Genomic DNA, 21956 nt, shown 5'->3' with positions numbered 1-21956 from the left:
GAAAGTTTGTTAGCTTATTGGAGGCTAATCCACCAACTAGTGGGCTAAAGGACCAAAATCGCTTTTGCCAATCAAAGCCCCAAAAATGGTAAGTAGATTTAAATCACTTCAAAATTTCATCAAATTTATTCTACTATTTTATTTTAATTTAATTTAATAACTGAATATATAATAAATCAGCTTTAAAAATGAGTCGATCCTTAACAAATATTGTACGATATCAGAAATACTAAGATAGCATACATAGGTAAAAAAGGAGATATAATCATACTCTGTTTTCACATTTGGAGTTAATACGAGCCCGTTTGGACATAAAAAATTCACTTTTTTTTTGAATTTTTTTTACTTTTTTTCGAAATCAGTGTTTGGCCATAAAATTCTGATTTTCACTTGAAGATAAATTTTGAAATTTTTCGAAAATTTTAAAAATTCTAAAAAGTTATTTTTCATAATTTTCACTCAAATCACTAACAAAACTTCAAAAACAATCCAAAATAATATTCATATCCAAACACAACTCTAATTTTCAAATACCATTTTCACTTGAATATTTTTTTCATATTGTTTTGGAATTTTATAATTCTTATGTCCAAACGCCTATAGACAGAATTGTAGACCGCTCACCAATTTAGTAAAATATGCGTGAGGCAGTCACTTTTTAAAGTGGTATTTACTTTTTATCCAGAATTTTTAATTCTGAGCAAAAGTAGCCACTAGTCTATTAAAATTAATATGAAAAGACGGTGTTACCATTTCTTCTATCTCTTTTCTATCCATGTTCTCTTCCTTGCCAGTCTCTTTGTCTCCCTTTTCTCCGGCGAAATCTATTCCTAGGTAACCTTCTTCCTCTCTCACTTTGTTCCTTTTTTGATTTCTACCCTTACACTCCAAAATTTCTGCTCTATGCTAAAAGCCCTAATTTTTGTTTTATTCCCTTCTTGTGATTTTGGGTAAAAATGCGTATTTTAATTATGTTGCTATACTTTTTCTTTTTCTCTTTGTTTGAATGTGTAGAGTTTAACTTAGAGTTTCAAGTTCAAAAAATAAGGACATGTAGTCATGAACTTAGAGTTACAAGTTCAAAAGTTACAAACATGTAGTCCTAAACTTAGAGTTACAAGCTCAAAAACTAAGGACAAATAGTCATTAACTTAGACTTACAAGCTCATAAATTAAGGACAGCTAGTCCTGAATTTACAGTAACAAGCTCATAATTTAAGGACATTTGGTCCTTAACTTAGAGTTGCACGCACAGAAATTAAGAACAGGTAGTCCTTAACTTAGAGTTACAAATACAGAAATTAAGGACACGTAGTCCTGAACTTCGAGTTCCAAGTTCAAAAGTTAAGCACATGCAGTCCTGAACTTAGAGTTACAAGTTCAAAAGTTAAGGACATGTAGTCCTGAACTTAGACTTACAAGCTCATAAATTAAGGACAGCTAGTCCTGAACTTACAGTAACAAGGGTCCTGAACTTTATGAGCAGAAGGGTATTTTCGTCCGGGTGGGTTAAAGTTTATTAAAGCAGTGGCTAAAGACTAAAGGCATTTTAAATAATGGCTTAAAAGTAAATATATGTCTTATTACTAACTAACTGTGTACCTCCCCCCCCCCCAATTTACTGAAAATGATGGCCAACTTGTTGCAAAAGTGAGCCACATTTAAAAATACTACTAACAACACCACCAAATAGCATTGGGCCCGGGCGACCCTCAATAGTACTTCTATAAACAATGACCTATCATATAAAATAGGGCAGCTCGATGCACTAAACTCCTGCTATGCGCGGGGTTCGGGGAAGGATCGGACCACAAGGGTCTATTGTACACAAAGTTACCCTGCATTTCTGCAAGAGGTTGTTTGCGGGGCTCGAATGTATCTATCTTATACAAAAGTATATAATAATATATAAAAATGTATAACGCGTCACTAGCTATGGAAACGAACTTTTTCTGGGATTTATAGTTACAATTCTTGTTACAAATAAGTATAATTAGATCTACATCAAATAACTTTCAAATTTTGTAACTCCTTAGATTATTTCTATTAAGTCTAAATAATGCCAATTCCAAAATTTGCACTAATATCATATTTAGAATTTCAATCCACTTCTTCAAACTTATTCAACAATGGTGAGTTACCTTTCAAATATATTTTTCACAACCCAAATCTTACAAAATTAGTTCATTAACCATGATTTGAGCTCCAAACATAGTAACAAAATCGAGCTTCTCAGTTTACAAACAAGAGGCAGTTGGGTTGAAGAAGATAAATATGGGAAAGCTGCCTAGTTTTCAAATCATATAGGCCAATAAGGGAAATTTTAATTTTGTGCGTCAAACAAATGGCATTAGTTGTATGAGACATTGTTTATCTCACAAATTTGTGGATCCATATCTTACACTTTTGGGTCCACAAATTCAATAAAGGCTGAAAAACACGGCTCATTATGATTAAACGTGGGTCAAGTGGACTGTAAACATATTTTTGACATTGTAAAGATATATACCCGAGAAATAAATAAAATTATAAAATAACTTAATTTTAAACCTATAATTTCAAAAATATAATGAATTCATGGTAAGAATCTAAAGGTTGAACTAGTCAAATATAAATTTTAGATCGACCGCTATGTAATAGCGCACTCATTCTCTTGAAATTCTGGATCCTTGCTTAATTGGAACAACAACAATGACAACATACCCAAATCTGATCTCATAAGTTGTAATGACCCAATCAGTCATTTTGATTTTTAGAACTATTTTCCCCTAAATAAAGCTCCATGTATGTGCTTTTATAAATTATGACTTGCGGGGATGGTTGGTTGAGATTTGGAAGTGTTCGGGTTGAAATCGGAACACTTGGTTCCTTAAGTTGGCCTTAAAATGCTAAGTTTGACTTTGGTCAACATTTTAAGAAAACGACCCCGGAATAGAAATTTGATGATTCCAACAGCTCTGTATGATGCTTTTGGACTTAGGAGAGTGCTCGAAATTTTATTTGGAAGTCCGTAGTTAAATTACGCTTGAAATGGCTAAAATAGAAATTTAAGTTTGAAAGTTTGACTGGGGAGTTGACTTTTTGATATCGGGGTCGGAATCCAGTTCCGAAAATTGTTATAGCTCTGTTATGTCATTTATGACTTGCATACAAAATTTGAGGTCAATCGGACTTGATTTGATATGTTCCGGGGTCGTTTGTAGAAATTGAAAGTTTCAAAGTTCATTAGGCTTGAATCTATGTGTGATTCATGTTTTTATTGTTGTTAGATGTGATTTGAAGACTCGACTAAGTTCGTATAATGTATTAGGACTTGTTGGTATATTTGGTTGAGGTCCCGAGGGGCTCGGGTGAGTTTCGAATACCTAACGGATCATTTTTGGACTTGGCTTGATAGCTGAAGTTCTGGTTTATGCAGGTTCTGGTTACCTTCTACGTGATCGCGTGAGAAGGTATGCGATCGTGTAGGGTTAATTGGGTAGCTGAAATTTTGTGCTATACGATCGCGTGGGCGAGTCCGCGATCGCGTAGGTTTGGCAAGCTGTGTTATGCTAACGCGTGGCTAAGACTGCGTTCGCGAAGAGGAAACAAGGCAGAACCTGGTCCACGCGCTTAACCCTTCGCGATCGCGTGGATGAGTCTGCGATCGCGTAGGTCTAGGAATGTTGTGTTTTGCGATCGCGTGGAGTTATCCGCGATCGCATAAGCTTAATTCTGGGTAACCTTATTGTTACAACTCATGTTTTCGTACGTACGAGTACGTCGTAAGTGAATTGACGTAAGCTCGGAAATGAAATCATATTTGAAAAGTTTACAACTTAAGTTAATCATATTACCTCGGAAGTTACAAATATTGAAGATCATGAACAACAAGTACAAAGAGGGTTGGAAGGTTCATAAGCTAAAGGAATTGAAGAAAATAATGTTTCGTCGAAAGTCGACAAGTTGGGAATGTTATAGCATGTACTTTTGGGGTGAGACTAGGGTGTTTAACATGATAAGGAGGTTATGTTATGAGTTATGTTATTCGTATGATAGTCGTGTGTTATGTTTTGAAGTCAAGCGAGTGGCGGAACAAAAGTCAATGAAAGTCATCACAAGTTACGTTCATAAGTTTTTACTGAAACATTGGGTCAAATATAACTGCCATTTTCTCCCAATATACTTAGATTAACAAGGAGTTCCACCCATCAAATTAAAGATCTATGAGTCTACTTTCCAATGCATTAAACCGTTTGCCAATACGATATTGGAGTAGAGAGATATGGGCATTTTCGAGAGACTGCGCAGACTCTCACCTACTTGCTTAAACGAGAATTCAAAACTGGGCCAGTTCGGGTCGTCCAAAAATGGGCCAGTTCGGGTCGTTCAAAGAGGACTTTTTAAAGGCCTATCCCCTTCATATATTAGGCTGATAATAGGGCAAAATAACCAGACTTATCTCTGCAAAAATCCTCCCAAACATTTCCAACAAACCCCAATTGATTTTCTCTCACTTTCAAGTTCTAATTGGAGGTAAAGCCTAGAGTTTGATGAACCAAGATAGGATCTGAGTTATCCAACAAATAAGGTAAGTTTACTGCTCTCTTTCATCCATTCTTTTCTGCTGTAGATGCATAGTAAGTTGTTCTATATTTGTAAAAACTCACGGGACGGTGATCGGAAGCCGTGAGTTCGAGTTATTCACTTGTAGAGGACTATTTTGTGGATTGTTTTGTGGAATGTTTGGTATTGTTGTTGGGCTGCATGATTTACTATTGTTTTGTGGAGTTTTGGAGGAGGAAGGGTGTGGAGAATCACCACATAAATGCAGGGTGGTAGGCTGGTCATCCGTCGTAACATTTTCGGGTTGTTTGACACTACTACGGGAATCGTTTTGTGTATAAAGAGATTGGGGTGTGTTGGGCTATTTTTTAGTATTTTGTGGTGTATATAAGGTTGAAAAATAATGTTTACATATTTATATTATTTTATTCTTGTGTTTTTGGTGTTATCTTGAATTTGGAGGACGTAAGGATTATAAGGGAGATGTTGCCCGTTTTAATACAAAATAAGCTTGTCGTTCGTTGTGCGATAGTTGTACCTTTCGTAACTTAATGATAATATTATTATCATTGTTGTAGATTAAGGTACGAAGAGGCGAGTTCAACTTGGTGATTAGAAAGATTGTGATAAGGTATGTTAAGGCTAAACCTTTCTTCATTTTGGCATGATCCAGTAACTACATGAATTTGATAACGAGGCATAAAGAGAAGTTCGTACTCCTGAACTTATGTACATTATCCTAGTCTCATAAGTTACAGTATTCTCCCTTATCGGGACTTCATATTCAGTTTAGTATTGTCTTCTTTCATGCAAGAGAGCAGAGAGTATATATATATATATATACAGTATTACAGTATTTTCACCACCATCGAGCTATAATCGGTGGGCAGGCCTCTATTGGGAAATTTCTGATCAGATGGTAAGTTATATACCAAGCCTACTGTGGCCGAGCGCCTATGAGCGAGCCCAGAATGGCCGAGATACAGAGTCTAGTATGGCCGAGCGCCTATGAGAGATCCTACTACGGCAGGGCAGTTACACATACCGAGCCTTATAGGGTCGGGTAACTATTTTACATACTATATGGAGAGAGTTGAGTGAGTATCAGTAAGCCGGGTAACTATTTTACATACTATATGGAGAGAGTTAAGTGAGTATCAGTAAGTAAGCATATCTTCAGATTATTTTTGACTCCTAGTTACATTCAGTTATTATATCATCAATTCAGTTTCAGCTTTCAGTTATTTTGTTGCCTTACATACTCAGTACATTATTTTGTACTGACGTTCCTTTGCTAGGGACGCTACATTTCATGCCTGCAGATCCTGATAGACAGCTGAATAAACCTTCCCAGTAGACAGAGCCAAATATCAGCTTGGTTGGTAAGCTCCACTTCCCCGGAGTTACCAGGACTAGACCTTGGAGTCTGTTTTATATATACAGATTTGATGGGTAGGTCGAGGCCATGTCCCGACCATGATACGGTTCAACTATCTCTAGAGGCTTGTAGACCAGTTCTATATAGTTTGTATATCAGTAGATGTTCATGGCGGCCTCGTCAGCATGCACACACACACACACATATATATATATATATATATATATATATATATATATATATATATATATATATATATATATATATATAAGTTTTTGGGTATGTTTACCCCTCAGATAAGAGAGACGATATTTTCAAATGATTCAGTTACAGAGTGGTACGCTTGGGCTGAGTAAGGTATCGGGTACCGGCCACGCCTCTTCAGGTTTGAGTCATGACAAACTTGGTATCAGAGCAGTTCTATCCTAGGGAGTCTACAAGCCGTGTCTAGTATAGTCTTGTTTATGGTTGTGTTGTGCACCACACTTATAAGCAGGAGGCTACAAGGCATTTAGGAGTCTGTTATCCTTCATTCAAATCCAAATCGTGCTATAGAGCTGAGTCATAAGAGTTCGAACCAAAGCTTATGTTTGCTAATGATATAGAGATACTTTCAATTAGAAAAATTATAGCTAGATAGAGGGCTAATACAACAGCAGGTAAGGACATTAGTAGAGAGAGAATTCTTGACTACGTGGCCCTGTTTGAGACCCTATTATATCGTGCTTACCATATGTGCGAATTTTCTATTTACCCTAAGACGGGAATATCTAACATAATCCGTGAATAAAAGGCCATGGGAGTATCATAAGGTAAAAGTATAAGTTTCAACATGTAACAGAAGCAATGTGAAGAAGGGTACGAGGTACCTAGTTAATGAAGATTATCCGAATTTCCACCCCAGGCAGAGAAATAAAAGGATTCTAAGTTACCTTCAACAGAAATAGAGGTATGTACAATTGGCCACACCCATCTCAGTTATGCTCTATGGGAGCTAACATATATAGTTTTAAGAGAAGGATGAGATATCAAGATCCAGCTTGGGTTAGAGTAACCCGAAATGGTGGATTGAGCCAGGGGAGCTAAAAGTGAAATAATATTTTGTTGAAGTTTTCAGAATAATGCGATAGACATAAGTATTAGCAGGAGAATAAGAAGAGAGTAGATGAAATATTATGAGTAAGATGTGATAAATGGGTAATAACGGTAAATCAAAATATGATATGATGATAGAGTCTATAGTCAAGTGAAGGAAAAGACAAGAGGTGACAGGCCTTGAGACAATAAAAGAGTATAGTCCAAAAGTCATATCCTCATTTCGAAAAATGAGTTGGTGCGTCTAACGTGATTACCAAAACAAAATATTTAGACCCCCAAAGTAATAAAAATCAGCATGGGCTAGTGAACAAGATAAACTGAACATCAATTAAGGATCGAATGAGGTGATGATAGTCGACATCAAGAGAATTTCAAAGATCGCATTCCAGCAATAATACAATCGACAACAGAAGAATAACCTTTAAAGGTCACTCAGGAAGACGCTTCCCTAAAGCAAGCACTTTGAGTAAAGTTAAGCTTAAGGGACTAAGTGTTCCAGTTACACTAGGTATCTGATACCGTCGTGTGTAAGATATTCAATTATCCTTGGTACATAAAGGTTACTGCAAGGCGAGTAAGAGTCAATAAAGATGTGAAAAGATGTTGAAGATGAAGAGGTAAAATATTTATAAGTAAGTCTTCATAGCATTAAATGTTAATACTCCCCTACAGGAGGGAAGATGGTGTAATATGGTATTAAGTCAGAGTTAAGTGGTTCAGGTAACTATGGAATAGTAAAGGAAGAATGCAGTAAATGGCGAAAGGAATGATATTGCATTTATTCAGATCCTACAGACATGATACGACTCCAGAACATTATGCAAGCACGACGCCGAGGAGAGGCAGTAAGGGTTCCCACACCAGATGTTATTGATAAATAAGTGCGAATGAACACGTGATACATTAGGAGCTAGTGTAAAAGTTAAGTTAAGACAGAAGACATAACCCAAGAGAGGCTACCCAGAATGTAAATATGAGCATGGACTGACGAGTAGTTAGTAGTTCATTCAGGAATTCAGGAAGAGCCTAGTCATGGCTAGACAAGAGGTCTCAGATAAATCAGTAGATCATGCAAGATAAACGAAGTGAAACCCAGCATAGGAAATTCGGTCTCGTAGATACGACATCATAATCCTTGAGAAATATTCTGATAGGAGTTGGGGTAGTAAAAGGTATTGTATAAGTGTTATAGAAATAAAAGAGAAGTGCTACTAAAGAGATAATAAAAATTTGAGTGCAGAAGTAACCCTACGAGCATAAGGGCACCGAGATAAGTAACTAAGGTTAATTATTGGCTAGTCAGTACATCAAAATTTTCGTCGAGTATACGATGTAAAAAGCTCCCAGCTTTACAAGAGTCAGAGGGTCTTCCCTAAGTGCTACAATGAAAGACTAGTTGAGGAAATAAGGAAGAAGGCTTCAACATAAGCATAGTGATCTAAAGAAAAAAAATGATCTTGTAACAACAGTCTCACTACAATATTGTATACACTCCATAAGAAAGTGGCACCTATCGTGGCTAATGAACGGGAAGTAAAAATCAAAAGTAATATTTGAGATCATATGATATGCACGAAATTCCAATAGACGTGGGCACTAAGATAAGCCAAGTATTCATGCAACAAGTGGCAGAACAACCAGGAGAAGTAATTGCGCACTTTTAAAGAAAATTGAGAAAGTACGAAAGGAACTATTCAATCAATGACCCAGAGTTAGTTACGTTATGACCGCGCTTAACATTTCAGAGTATTATCCATGCAGCATATATGTTGACATTCCTACAGCTATAGGTGACTCTGGTATAAAGTTAAAAGAAAGAATTGAGTCCACCTCACAGACAAAGGCTTGAATTGTTAGAAGATTATATTATGGATGTTCCGTGGCATCCACCAAAGGCGAAAATAATAATACCCTGAGTAGCAGATCGGAAGATAGCTTAAGCCTACTTAAAGGCTGGGAGAGAAGAGAAAACTAACGAGTTACATCAGGTAAGTGAATCAGGAGTCTGATTATTAGACCAATATAATTATAGAAATCATGATTCTGAACATTGCAAAATCACTCTTAACATTAGAGATACAAGAAAGATAGTACAACGACCATATTCTATAACGGCTCTACAATAAAGACAAAAAGAAAGTACCAGCCTCATAAGGAGTAAGTATGAAGCTTCCACCGGATTGTGTACGCACTAGAGGTGTAAGTTTATAGTAGAGCTTCAAGTTGTGGATGTGAATTCTACTTATGTGGAAGGAAGGTTATGAAAGAGACAGAAGATACAATGTGAGATTAAAATCTAAGTAAGGTAAAGGTTAATAAGGTACGAGATGATCAAGTGTAGAAGGTTATGAATAATCCATACATCAGATAGAGGGCAAGAAGCGTCGTGATTCAGTATCCACAAATGATAGTGGTGTTGTCAGTGACATATCTTCTAGCCTATAGTTTCCAAGTACCGAGAGATCTAGTTAAGAGAGTAAAGAAGAGTTAGAGACGATTTGATGTCTCGCTTGAAGTTCCAGAATAACATAAGGAAATGTATGGTGCTAGAAAGTTAAAGGAATGTTGTGAGTACTATAAATAGATATGTGTAGGTCGCAAGCTAAAGTATGGTAGAACAACAAGGTTTTAGGTGGACAGGAGTAAGGATAAACAGAACTGATTGAGAAGGTGACAAGAATATGTAAGGCCTCAGAATTAAGTCCATCAAAATAAGAGAGCTGATGGTTTCCGTAAGTTATAAAAAAAACTCAGTATAGCCTGAATGAACTCGGAGGAGTCTAAGACTATGAACAATTTAAAGAGATTAAATGTTGCCCTGGTAGTAGAATATGGGTGTACTTGTGATAGATAAGAGGATGACGTTAAGGCCATTGATTGGTTAATGATTCAAAGAGAAGGGATTTCATGAATTGCATAAGATTAGAATAACCCTCATAAGATGAATCACGTTGGGATGCGATAAAATACGGTTATTTAAGTATAGTATCGTCCCTAGATGGATCAAGCAAATAACTTAAGATGTTTCTTGATGAGACGTGATCCCTAAGGACATTGTATTACATAACAGGTTTCAAGTTATCAGTGGTAAATTATAGATCAACATTAAGGTGAATCAACAATAGGCAGATAAAAGTTCCAAAGTATGAGATGATATTAGGTCGTCATTCTTAAGATGAACAGTAATGAGGAAGAACTAAAGGACTTAGATATTATACATATAGGATAAGAAGCGAGAGGGTAACCTGGAGTTGGGTAGCAAACCTCGGCAATAGTAAACCGAAGTAAGTGTGATGGTGTAGTATGTCAATTTGACAAAGTACCGAGCGAAGAACTTCACTACACATATATACACCGGGAGGAACAACTTGTCATAGTTAATATATATATTCCCAAAGTGAGGCCTAGAGATTAGCTAAAAGCTGGAGGAAAAGGAACTGAAGAGTCGCATAGGCGTACATACAATGACAAAGTCGTACATGCTACATGACAGAAGGTCCCAATAATAACGAGGTTGGAAGGATTCCGACCATAAGTCATGGTGTGAGAAAGAGACCTAAACGGGGGAATGCCCTAGCCTATGGATTTATTTATAGAATAGTTGCCTAGATGGAAAGGCCAGCAATAAAGTATTTATAAGAGCTATAGGTTATAAGACTGATAAGTGCACCAGTCAACATTCGAGGACGAATGTTCCAAAGGGAGGAATGATGTTACAACCCATGTTTTCGTACGTACGAGTACGTCGTAAGTCAATTTACGTAAGCTCGGAAATAAAATCATATTTGAAAAGTTTACAAATTAAGTTAATCATGTTACCTCGGAAGTTACAAATATTGAAGATCATGAACAACAAGTACAAAGAGGGTTGGAAGGTTCAGAAACTAAAGGAATTGAAGAAAATAATATTTCGTCGAAAGTCGACAAGTTGGGAATGTTATAGCATATACTTTTGGGGTGAGACCACGGTGTTTAACATGATAAGGAGTTTATGTTATGAGTTATATTATTCTTATGATAGTCGTATGTTATATTTTGAAGTCAAGCGAGTGGCGAAACAAAAGTCGATAAAAATCATCACAAGTTACGTTCATAAGTTTTACTGAAACTTTGGGTCAAATATAACTACGATTTTCTCTCAATATACTTAGAGTTATGGGGTGTTCCCACCCATCAAATTAAAGATCTATGAGTCTATTTTCCAACTCATTAAACCGTTTGCAATTATGATATCGGAGTAGAGAGATATGGGCATTTTTGCGAGACTGCGCAGACTGTCACCTACTTGCTTAAACGAGAATCCAAAACTGGGCCAGTTCGGTTAGTCCAAAAATGGGCCAGTTCGGGTCATTCAAAGAGGAATTTTTAAAGGCGTATCCCCTTCATATATTAGGCTGATAACATGGCAAAATAACCAGACTTATCTCTGCAAAAATCCTCCCAAACATTTCCCATAAACCCCAATTGATTTTCTCTCCCTTTCAAGTTCTAATTGGAGGTAAAACCTAAAGTTTGATGAACCAAGATAGGAGCTGAGTTATCCAACAAATAAGGTAAGTTTACTGCTCTCTTTCATCCATTCTTTTCTGCTGTAGATGCATAGTAAGTTGTTCTATATTTGTAAGAACTTACGGGACGGTGATCGAAAGTCATGAGTTCGAGTTATTGACTTGTAGCGGACTGTTTTGTGGACTGTTTGGTATTGTTGTTGGGTTGCGTGATTTACTATTATTTTGTGGAATTTTGGATGAGGAAGGTGTGGAGAAACACCACATAAATGCAGGGTGGTGGGCTGGTTGTCAGTCGTAACATTTTCGGGTTGTTTGACACTACTACGGGGATCATTTTGTGTATAAAGAGATTGGCGTGTGTTGGGCTGTTTTGTAGTATTTTGTGGTGTATATAAGTGTCACGATCCAAAACCGATATTTTTATTTTAAAGAAAATTTCAAGGTTATTTAACATAAACCTTCATTTAAAGAGTTCAAATCAAAGAAAAACAGACGTGCGGAAAGAAAAGCCCGACATCGGGGTGTCACTAGTCATGAGCATATACTACAATCTGTCTAACAATATCAAGATTAACCCAGAAAATATCTAAATACAACTAGAGGAAGATAAGAGGGAGAAGAGCAGGGGCTGCGATCGCCAAACAGCTACCTTGCTATCTCCAAGAAAATCTGCAACCAGAACACTCAATAACCGCTACCGTGTCCAGCTACACCTGGATCTGCGCACAAGGTGCAGAGAGTAACGTGAGTACGCCAACTCAGTAAGTAACAATAATAAATAAAGACTGAGCAGTAGTAACGAGCAATAAAGCATATAACGTTCATATCAGGAAATCTCAGTAAAATACCACATGCTCTTAAAAATCAGGATTTGAATCAAACATCTCGTTTAAACCCAGTTCCAGTAAAAATCATTTAAGACATTTTTTCAAACAAAGGCTCAATGCAAAGGTGAGCAAAAATGATGAAATCATAAACAGCCCCTCGGGCAAAAACATCACTCATATACAGTCCGTCGGGCAAACCTCACAGTCACTCGTGCCACTCGGGCATACCTCATAATCACTCTTGCCACTCGGGCATACCTCACAATCACTCTTGCCACTCGGGCATACCTCACAATCACTCTTGCCTCCCAGTCACTCGTCACTCGCACTCAGTAGGTACCTGCGCTCACTGGGGGTGTGTACAGACTCCGGAGGGGCTCCTTCAGCCCAAGCGCTATAATCTGCACGGACAACTCACGTGCGATAATAATAAAGTATGCTGCAGGCGGGCAGCCCCGATCCACACTCATCCTCACCAATCAGGCCCTCGGCCTCACTCAGTCATAAATATGCTGTAGGCGGGCAGCCCCAATCCACACTCATCCTCACCAATCAGGCCCTCGGCCTCACTCAGTCATAAATATCTCAAGCCACTCGGGTATTTCAGTAAAATAGGGCATTCGGCCCAAAACATTTATATGCATCAAAATAGAGTCATAAAAACTGAGTTATGCGGTAAACAAGTATAAACATGACTGAGTATAGATTTTCAAATCGAAAATAATGAGAGGATGGTAAGAAACAGTCCCTAAAGGTCCAAACAGCATTGGCGCAAGGCCCAAACATGACATTCAGCCCAGTTTACAGAAATTCTTTCTAAAACATATAAGTATCAAATGGTTTCAACAAAGTATGCAACTTTACAGTTGCTACGGGACGGATCAAGTCACAAATCCCCAATAGTGCACGCCCACATGCCCGTCACCTAGCATATGCGTCACTTCAAAATAATAGAATGATACGAAATCGGGGTTTCATACCCTCAGGACTAGATTTACAATCGTTACTTACCTCAAACCGCGAAATTCTTATTCTGCAATGCCCTTTCCTCGTGAATTGGTCTCCAAACACCTCGAATCTGGTCATAAATAATTCGTTTCAGTCAATTAAATTTATTGTAATTAATTTCACAAGATAATAATAATTTTTCCATAAAAATCTGAAAATTAGCTCAAAAATCGCCTATGGGGCCCACGTCTCGGAACTCAACAAAAGTTACAAAATCCGAAAGCCCATTCAACCACGAGTCTACCAATACCAATTTTACTAAAATCTGACCTCAACTCGACCCTCAAATCTACAAATCTTATTTCCAAATTTCTAAGTTCCAATCTACGACTTACACCTCAAAATCATGTAATCTAATCGGATTATTCGATGATAATTCAATATTATGGAGTAAAAATAATCACAAGGGACTTACCTCAAGTTTTCCTTGAAAATATATCAAAAATCGCCTCTCCTCAAGCTCCAATTTGTCAAAAATGGCAAATGGGATGAAGTCCCTGTTTTTATAATTCTGCCCAGACATCCTCGGTTCTGCCTCGATCTTGGCCTTCGATCGAGGCCCTCGATCCTGGTTCTCGATCCTGGCCCTCGATCCTAGTTCTCGATCCTAGCCCTCGATTATGGCCCTCGACTCTGGGCTCGATCTGGGCTTCGATCGTGGCCCTCGACCCTGGGCTCGATTTCTAAGAGATTTCTGGGCTCGATTCTGGTAGAAGCAATTTCCAACATAAGGAAATTACAGCAACTGTTGTAGTTCAATTTTTGATCTGTTAACCATCCGAAACTCACCCGAGACCCTCGGGACCTCAACCAAATATACCAACATGTCCTAAAACATCATACGAACTTAGTCGAATTCTCAAATCACCTCAAACAATGCTAAAACCATGAATTACGCCCCAATTCAAGCCTAATGAACTTTGAAATTTCTAATTTCTACAAACAACTCCGGAACCTATCAAATCACGTCCGATTGACCTCAAATTTTGCACACAAGTCCTAAATGACATAACAGAGGTATTCCAATTTTTATAATCGGATTCCGACCCCGATATCAAAAAGTCAACCCCCCGGTCAAACTTCTCAAAAATAAAACTTTCAACATTTCAAGCCTAATTCCTCTACGGGCTTCCAAATAATATTCCGGACATGCTCCTAAGTCCAAAATCACCATACGGAGCTATTGGAATCATCAAAATTCAAATCCGAGGTCGTTTATATATAGGTCCATATCCGATCCACTTTTCTAACTTAATTTTTTCAATTATGAGACTAAGTGTCTCATTTCACTCCGAGTTCCTTCCGGACTCGAACCAACTAACCCGATATAACATAATATAACTGAATAACACAAAAAGAAGTAGGAAATGGGGAAAACAGGGTTATAATTCTTGAAATGACCGGTCAGGTCGTTACAATAAGGTTGAGAAATAATGTATACATGTTTATATTGTTGTATTCTTGTGTTGTTGGTGTTATCTTGAATTTGGAGGACGTAAGGATTATAAGGGAGATGTTGCCTTTTTTAATACAAAATAAGCTTGTCGTTCGTTGTGCGATAGTTGTACTTTCGTAACTTAATGATAGTATTATTATCGTTGTTGTAGATTAAGGTACGAAGAGGCGAGTTCAATTTGGTGATTGGAAAGATTGTGATAAGTATGTTAAGGCTAAACCTTTCTTCATTTTGGCATGATTCAGTAACTACATGAGTTTGATAACGAGGCATAAAGAGAAGTTCGTACTCCTGAACTTATGTACATTATCATAGTCTCATAAGTTATAGTATTCTCCCTTATCGGGACTTCATATTCAGTTTAGTATTGTCTTATTTCATCCAAGAGAGCAGAGAGTGTACATATATATTTATACAGTATTACATTATTTTTACCACCATCGAGCTATAATCGGTGGGCAGGCCCCTATTGGGCAATCTCTGATTAGATGGTAAGTTATATACCGAGCCTACTGTGGCCGAGCGCCTATGAGCGAGCTTATTACGGCAGGGCAGTTACACATACCGAGCCTTATAGGGTCGGACGACTATTTTACATACTATATGGAGAGAGTTGAGTGAGTATCAACAAGTAAGCATATCTTCAGATTATTTTTGATTCCCAGTTACATTCAGTTATTATATCATCAGTTCAGTTTCAGCTTTCAGTTATTCTATTGCCTTACATACTCAGTACATTATTTTGTACTGATATCCCTTTGTTGGGGACATTGCATTTCATGCCTGCAGGTCCTGATAGACAGCTGGATAGACCTTCCCAGTTGACAGAGCCAAATATCAACTTTGTTGGTAAGCTCCACTTCCCCGGAGTTACCAGGTCTAGACCTTGGAGTCCGTTTTATATATACAGATTTGATGGGTAGGTCGAGGCCATGTCCCGACCATGATACGGTTCAACTATCTCTAAAGGCTTGTAGACTAGTCCTGTATAGTTTGTATATCAGTAGATGTTAATGGCGGCCTCGTCAGCATGCACATATATATATATATATATTCTGAATCATCTAAAAATATCGTCTGTCTCATCTAAGGGGTAAACATACCCAAAAACTCATATATATATATATATATATATATATATATATATATATATATATATATATATATATATATATATATAGAGTTTTTGGGTATGTTTACCCCTCAGATGAGAGAGACGATATTTTCAGATGATTAAGTTACAGAGTGGTACGCTCGGGCTGAGTATGGTATCGGGTGCCGGCCACGCCTCTTCAGGTTTGGGGCATGACACTTATTTTGTTCTTCACGATCGCGTGCCTTTGGCCGCGATGGCATAGAAGAAAAAGCTTGGGCAGAAAGTTTAAGTTCTGTTCGTCCCATTTTCCATTTTTAACGATTTGGAACTCGGATTGAGACAATGTTTGGGAGATTTTCGGAGAAAACATCGGGGTAAGTATTTTTAACTCAATCTTGGTTAGATTACCCGAATCCATCATTGTTTTTAACAATTAATTAATGATTTAAGTTGGGAAAAATTAAAAATCCTCTTGGATAGATTTGAGGGTCGAATTGTTATCGAAATTTCGTCATTTTGGTATGGTTAGACTCGTGGTTGAATGGGCGTTCATATTTAGTGACTTTCGTCGGATTCCGAGACGTGGCCCCCACGGGCAATTTTTGAGTTAATTTCGGATTTTTATTGGAAAATGTAGTATTTTGTTATGGAATTGATTCTATAATTTTTGTTGACTGTGTCAAATTAATTATGACTAGATTCGAGTCGATCGGAGTCAGAAAATCGAGGAAAAGACATACTACTTGGTTAAATTGGAGCAAATCGAGGTAAGTGACTTGTCTAGCCTTGTGTGAGGAAAATTTTCCCTAGGATTGGTATTGATGTGATAAATTAAAATGTATTGAAAGTTGTGTACACGAGGTGACGAGTTTGTACACGAGCTAAATGTGAAAGATTATGCCTTTAAATTGTGTAGATCGCTGTTGCATATTAATTAAATAATTTTACCTTGTTATATTCTTCATCATTGATTTAAATGTTTATACTTTAAATTTGCTTGACCTTTTCCTACTAATTATTTTACCTGTTTAGTTGAAACTCGTTTTCTTTTATTCTGTGCATTATTTGAAGGGTGATTTTCTTTAAATTAAATATTATTAATATGAATTATTTGACATTTTAAAATTGGTATTGAAGCAACATATTAAAATTTTGAAATATTATTTTGTCGAGTTATTTATTCCCGAATATTTTGTGAGATTTTCGTGCTCATTTTGATGGAGCCGTGGGCTCTTTATTGTGGAAAAATATTATTGTTGGATTATTTTGGCATGAGCCGTGAGCTCTTTATTATGGAAAAATATTGTTGTTGATTTATTTTGGCAAATTGAAATATTGAGCACTTGAGGTGTAAATTATGATATATTGTGATATTGATACGCATGCGGTAGTATAAGGTCTGGGTATTGAAACGCATGCGGTGAGATAAGGGCGGCTTGATATGCGCGGCTAGTAGGGGAGACTACTAGAAGTCATGCGGTGTGATAAGGGTGGCTAAAACGTGGGGTGCTATTTCGAAAAAAAAATATTTTCTTTAAATAAATTGTGAAGAATCCCGTGGTGACATAAGAAAATGAGATATTGTGAATTTATTTATGATTTGGGACTACGAGGCAGTACCTCGGGAGTGCCCTTGTTGATATTGATTTATGGCCGCAGTTGCCTTTGATTATCGTTGTGATTTTCTTAAAGTTAAAAAGAATTCTGTTTTGCTTCCACGAGGTATTAATTGCCATTATTTGGTGTAATTAAATGGTGACATACTACTTGATTAATTTCCATTATCATTTTATCTTATTATATTGTTAAACATTTTACCATGTCATTATTTATTTTTCAGTAGGGTCTGACCTGACCTCGTAACTACTCTACCGAGGTTAGGCTTGGCATTTACTGGGTACCCCTGTGGTGTACTCATACTACGCTTCTGCACATCTTTTTGTGCAGATCTAGATACATCTTATCAAACCAGACATCAGTAAACTAGCGGTACGAGGAGACTTCGAGGTATATCTGCCAGCGTTCACAGATTCCGGAGTCCCCTTCTATCTTACTATGTTGTCTTCCTTATTTGCTTTAGACTCTGATGTATAGAGACATAGAGAATAAATTCTTAGAAGTTTGTGACTTATTTCTACCGGATTTTGGGAGTTGTAATTAAGTGACTTGCAGATTTATTTATTTCATATTTCGATTATTATTCCGCATTGATATGCTTACCTAGTCTTAGAGACTAGGTGTCATCACGATATCCTACGGAGAGAATTTGGGGTCGTGACACAAGTGGGGTCTAGAAAGCAAAGGATAACGTATACACAACTGTACCCTTGTATGAGGCAAATATGTTGTTTCTGATAGACTTTCGATTCAAGAAAAACGTTTTCAAAACATGTTTGAAAATGCAAGAGATCAAAGTATTGACAACAAAAATAATAAAGATATTCAAAATAAAAGAAATAACAATAATAATAAAATTAAAGAATAAGATAATAATAGACTAGCAGTAGTAATACCGATCATAAAGATCATTGCTTAATTGTGAAAAAAAGATACTGTCTAGTTGATTTATTCTATAAAAAATGATTAAATAGTGATTTATCATCGATGTTCTAAAAGATCCCCACTATAATCCATGTGATTATCTCATCAACTCATTAAAATGGCACTTACAATCAATATTACTGGTATCTTTTCAATTAGCATATGATTTATAAAGCATAAAAATAAGCAAAAAGAATATCCCATAAAAATACTCTTTTAACCAAACACTCTTTTAACAAAATGTACTCCTCACTTTTAGAAGACACATGGAATAATGCCACTAAAAAGATCACAAGTGAAAACCCCACAAGATTGAAAAAGACAGCTAATCACTTGCACCTGAAATACACTGGTAGCCTTTCGTTCCTCATCTTTTCGAAGATTCATATACTTGGAAAAATATCAAAACATTGAAATATTAAAATAATTAAAATAATTTCCTTTTTTGATTTTTTATTCGAGTCTATATTTATATTGGGAAGGAGAGAATTAGAATAACGGTAAAATTATATCCATATGACCTATAAGTCACGAGTTCGAAGTGTGGAAACAGACACTACTAGGATTGTCTGCATCACACTCCTCAAGTGCGATCCTTTTTCGTCCCCTGTGTAAATATAAAATATTTTGTGCATGCCTCGTCTATATTTGTAGTGGGACCCGATAAAATCTAAATTAATGGCCAAAAAAACTTCATATTGCGGAGTAAAGCAAAAGATATTTCATATTTAGAATTCAAAATCAAAAACTTTGGTCAATCAATTTGAACTATACTTTCTTGATGGTCAAATTAAACTAGACTTTCTTGATGGTCAAAAGGTTATTATGTAAATGTAGTAAATGAATGTAAATAATTTCACTGTTAATGAACTTACTTGAATATATATTTTGTGGGAACATGGAAAGACTTTTTGTCGTTGTAGTTTAATTGAGCAAAGAATTTTAAAAAAAATCTGAAACTTGTGATTTTTAAGATGTCGTGAAATTTATGCAGCTATAAAGTATATGATTAATGATAAAATGGGAAATTTAAAATTGAATTATTATTTTAAAAAATATAAACCATTATTGTTCATAAAATAAAAATTAAGGGACCAATTATAATAAATAGAGTTAAAGTTAATTATAAAAATCACACACTAAGGTGGTTTCACTAAATATATAAATATAAAACCTCCGCCACTCAAAGTCAGTTGCTCTTTCTCTCTCTGTAATCACGCTTCTCTTGGCGCCTTGAACTCAGCACACTTTTGACAGTTAGTTATCAGATCTGGTGTTTTAGTGTAGGACTTGAACCTCATGAACTAAGATTCGTAAAAACCCTAAGGAAAACAATGGTGTACACACTCTCTGGTGTTCGTTTTCCTACTGTTCCATCGCTTCACAAATCCCCTGCTTTCACTTCCAATGCTGATCGGAGGAATCCTAGCGTTTCCGTCTTCTTGAAAAAGCACTCTGTTTCACGTACTACCCTGTCCCCTCCTCTGTGTGTGTGTGTTTTCTTTGGTTCCTCTGTGTGTGTGTGTTTTCTTTGGTTTGTTGTAATTGGGTATTTTCTAATGTTTTAAAGTAGATACTCTCAAAAAGCAAAAATTATGAATTTTCATAACTTTTTGAAATTTGGGTCAGTTGTAATTGACTTTGGCTTGGGTTTAAAGGGACCTTCTATTTCTATCTAGGAGATCATTTTTGCTCCTAAATATAAGTTGTAAGAATCAATGCTTAGATTTTCCTTTTCTTCTTCAATTGACTGATCATTTGATTAAGTGGTGAAAGTTGAGGTTTTTGTCTGAAGAAATGGGGATTTTTTTTAAAGTGTTAATAAGTGATGTCAATCTGTTGCACCTTCCTAGACAATATTGTTGGTGAAAAAGTTTGGTTAATATTGATTCTTTCTTTGGTTTCTCTAATTGGGTGTTGCTGAAGTATTTTTCTCTAAGAAAACAAATGAATGAATATTCATCAAAAATTTTGATATGACATTTTTAAAGGTAATATAACTCTTTTGAAATGTCGGTTTTGGGTTCAAAAGGACCTTCTGAATGTTGCTTTTCTGGAAGGATCTTTATTCCTCCTAAAAGTAAGTTGTAAGAATGATCCGTGGTCGAACAACCCCCCCCCCCCCCCCCCCCCCCCGATCAGATTTTTTTTTCTTTTCTAATTTTGCTTTTTAGTTGATTTGAATAGTGAAAGTTGTGGTTTTGTCTGGAAGATGGGACTTCTAAGCTGGAAAATGATGTCATTACTGTTCTACTTTTATAGACTCTACTGTACAAGTTTCTTGATTTATCATGAAAATATTGTCAAACTGAAGAATGGTATCATTTTAACATTAATTTAAGCTACACGGGACTCTTTGATTCCGAGAATAAACGTATAGTTGAAATAGTTTGGTAATATTGTGCTTGGGAAAAAAACTTTTTGATTGTGTCTGCAGTATCACTTCTAATTAATTACACAAATATTTGCTCTCTTCAACCATGATTAGTTGACACTTATGTAGCCTAGTGGAGATACAACACTAATCTGATGTATGTATGTATGTATGTAGGGAAGATCTTTGCTGAAAAGTCTTCTTACGAGCCCAAATCCCGATCTTCTACAGTTGCAGCATCAGGGAAAGTCCTTGTTCCTGGCAGCCAGAGTGATAGCTCCTCAACCTCAACTGAACAATTGGAGGTCGCTGATACAGTTCCAGAAAATTCCCTGGTATGTTACATTAATCTCCAACGGCATGAAAAGGGAGTTCTTTTTTTTTTTGGGGGGGGGGGAGGGGGGGGAGGTGGAGGTGGCAGATTTTCTTGCGGAAAACACTTCTAAATAGATATTGTCCTGAGTCTGCTTAAATGAAATTGTTATTGCATTTTGTTCCCATGAGAACAGTGGCGTAAAAAAGTGTTACCGGTCTTCTCTATATTTCCGTATTCTAGATGCCATATGCATGGCTTCTAGCTACAGTTGATGCATCATTGCTAACTCGTGAGAACAAATTTGTGTGCACTCTTAGTTCAGAGGGAGGCATGAGTATGCTTTGGTTCCCTTAGGTTCTCCCAATAAATAATAGTAGAAAGTTATCTGCAGGTGTTTGGCGAAACTGGTAACGTTTGTGCCAAGTGACCAGGAGGTCACGGGTTCGAGCCGTGGAAACAGGCTTTTGCAGAAATGCAGGGTAAGGTTGCGTACAATAGACCCTTGTGGTCCGCTCCCTTCAGTGCCTATAGAACCATGATTAATAAATATTACTTTTGGGGAGTTAAGAAAATGATACATAGCAGCTCAGCCTACCACACTTAAAGCCCTTTGTACAATCAGCTTGGGATTTTGGTAGAGAGATCCTTTCCATAATATTGGAATGACTAAGGCTTCTTGAACAGTCTTGTTTAGATAATTGCTTATCTCAGGTTATGGAAAAATATTTTTTGGGTCCAAAATCTCTTTTCCTATAGGCGACCTATTTTGTCTCATGCATGTATCAATTGAGAGAGTATCGGAAGTT

General features: G+C 36.6%; 1 protein-coding gene across 1 annotated transcript in view; it reads left to right on the top strand.

Annotated features, from left to right (window-relative positions):
• The first annotated feature begins 19640 nt into the window (after positions 1-19640).
• LOC104091324 (1,4-alpha-glucan-branching enzyme 2-2, chloroplastic/amyloplastic) overlaps positions 19641-21956 on the top strand; it is a 38267-nt gene continuing 35951 nt past the window's right edge. Inside the window, exons 1-2 of the mRNA XM_070179735.1 lie at positions 19641-19924; positions 21012-21169. Coding sequence (XP_070035836.1) covers positions 19795-19924; positions 21012-21169 — 288 coding nt within the window. The 5' untranslated portion in view covers positions 19641-19794. The remainder of the gene's footprint in view (positions 19925-21011; positions 21170-21956) is intronic.

Source organism: Nicotiana tomentosiformis, chromosome 7, assembly GCF_000390325.3.
Source record: "Nicotiana tomentosiformis chromosome 7, ASM39032v3, whole genome shotgun sequence".
NCBI classification, from domain to species: domain Eukaryota; kingdom Viridiplantae; phylum Streptophyta; class Magnoliopsida; order Solanales; family Solanaceae; genus Nicotiana; species Nicotiana tomentosiformis.
The sequence above is the reverse complement of the archived record's forward strand: the minus strand, read 5'-3'. Positions and strand labels throughout refer to the sequence as shown.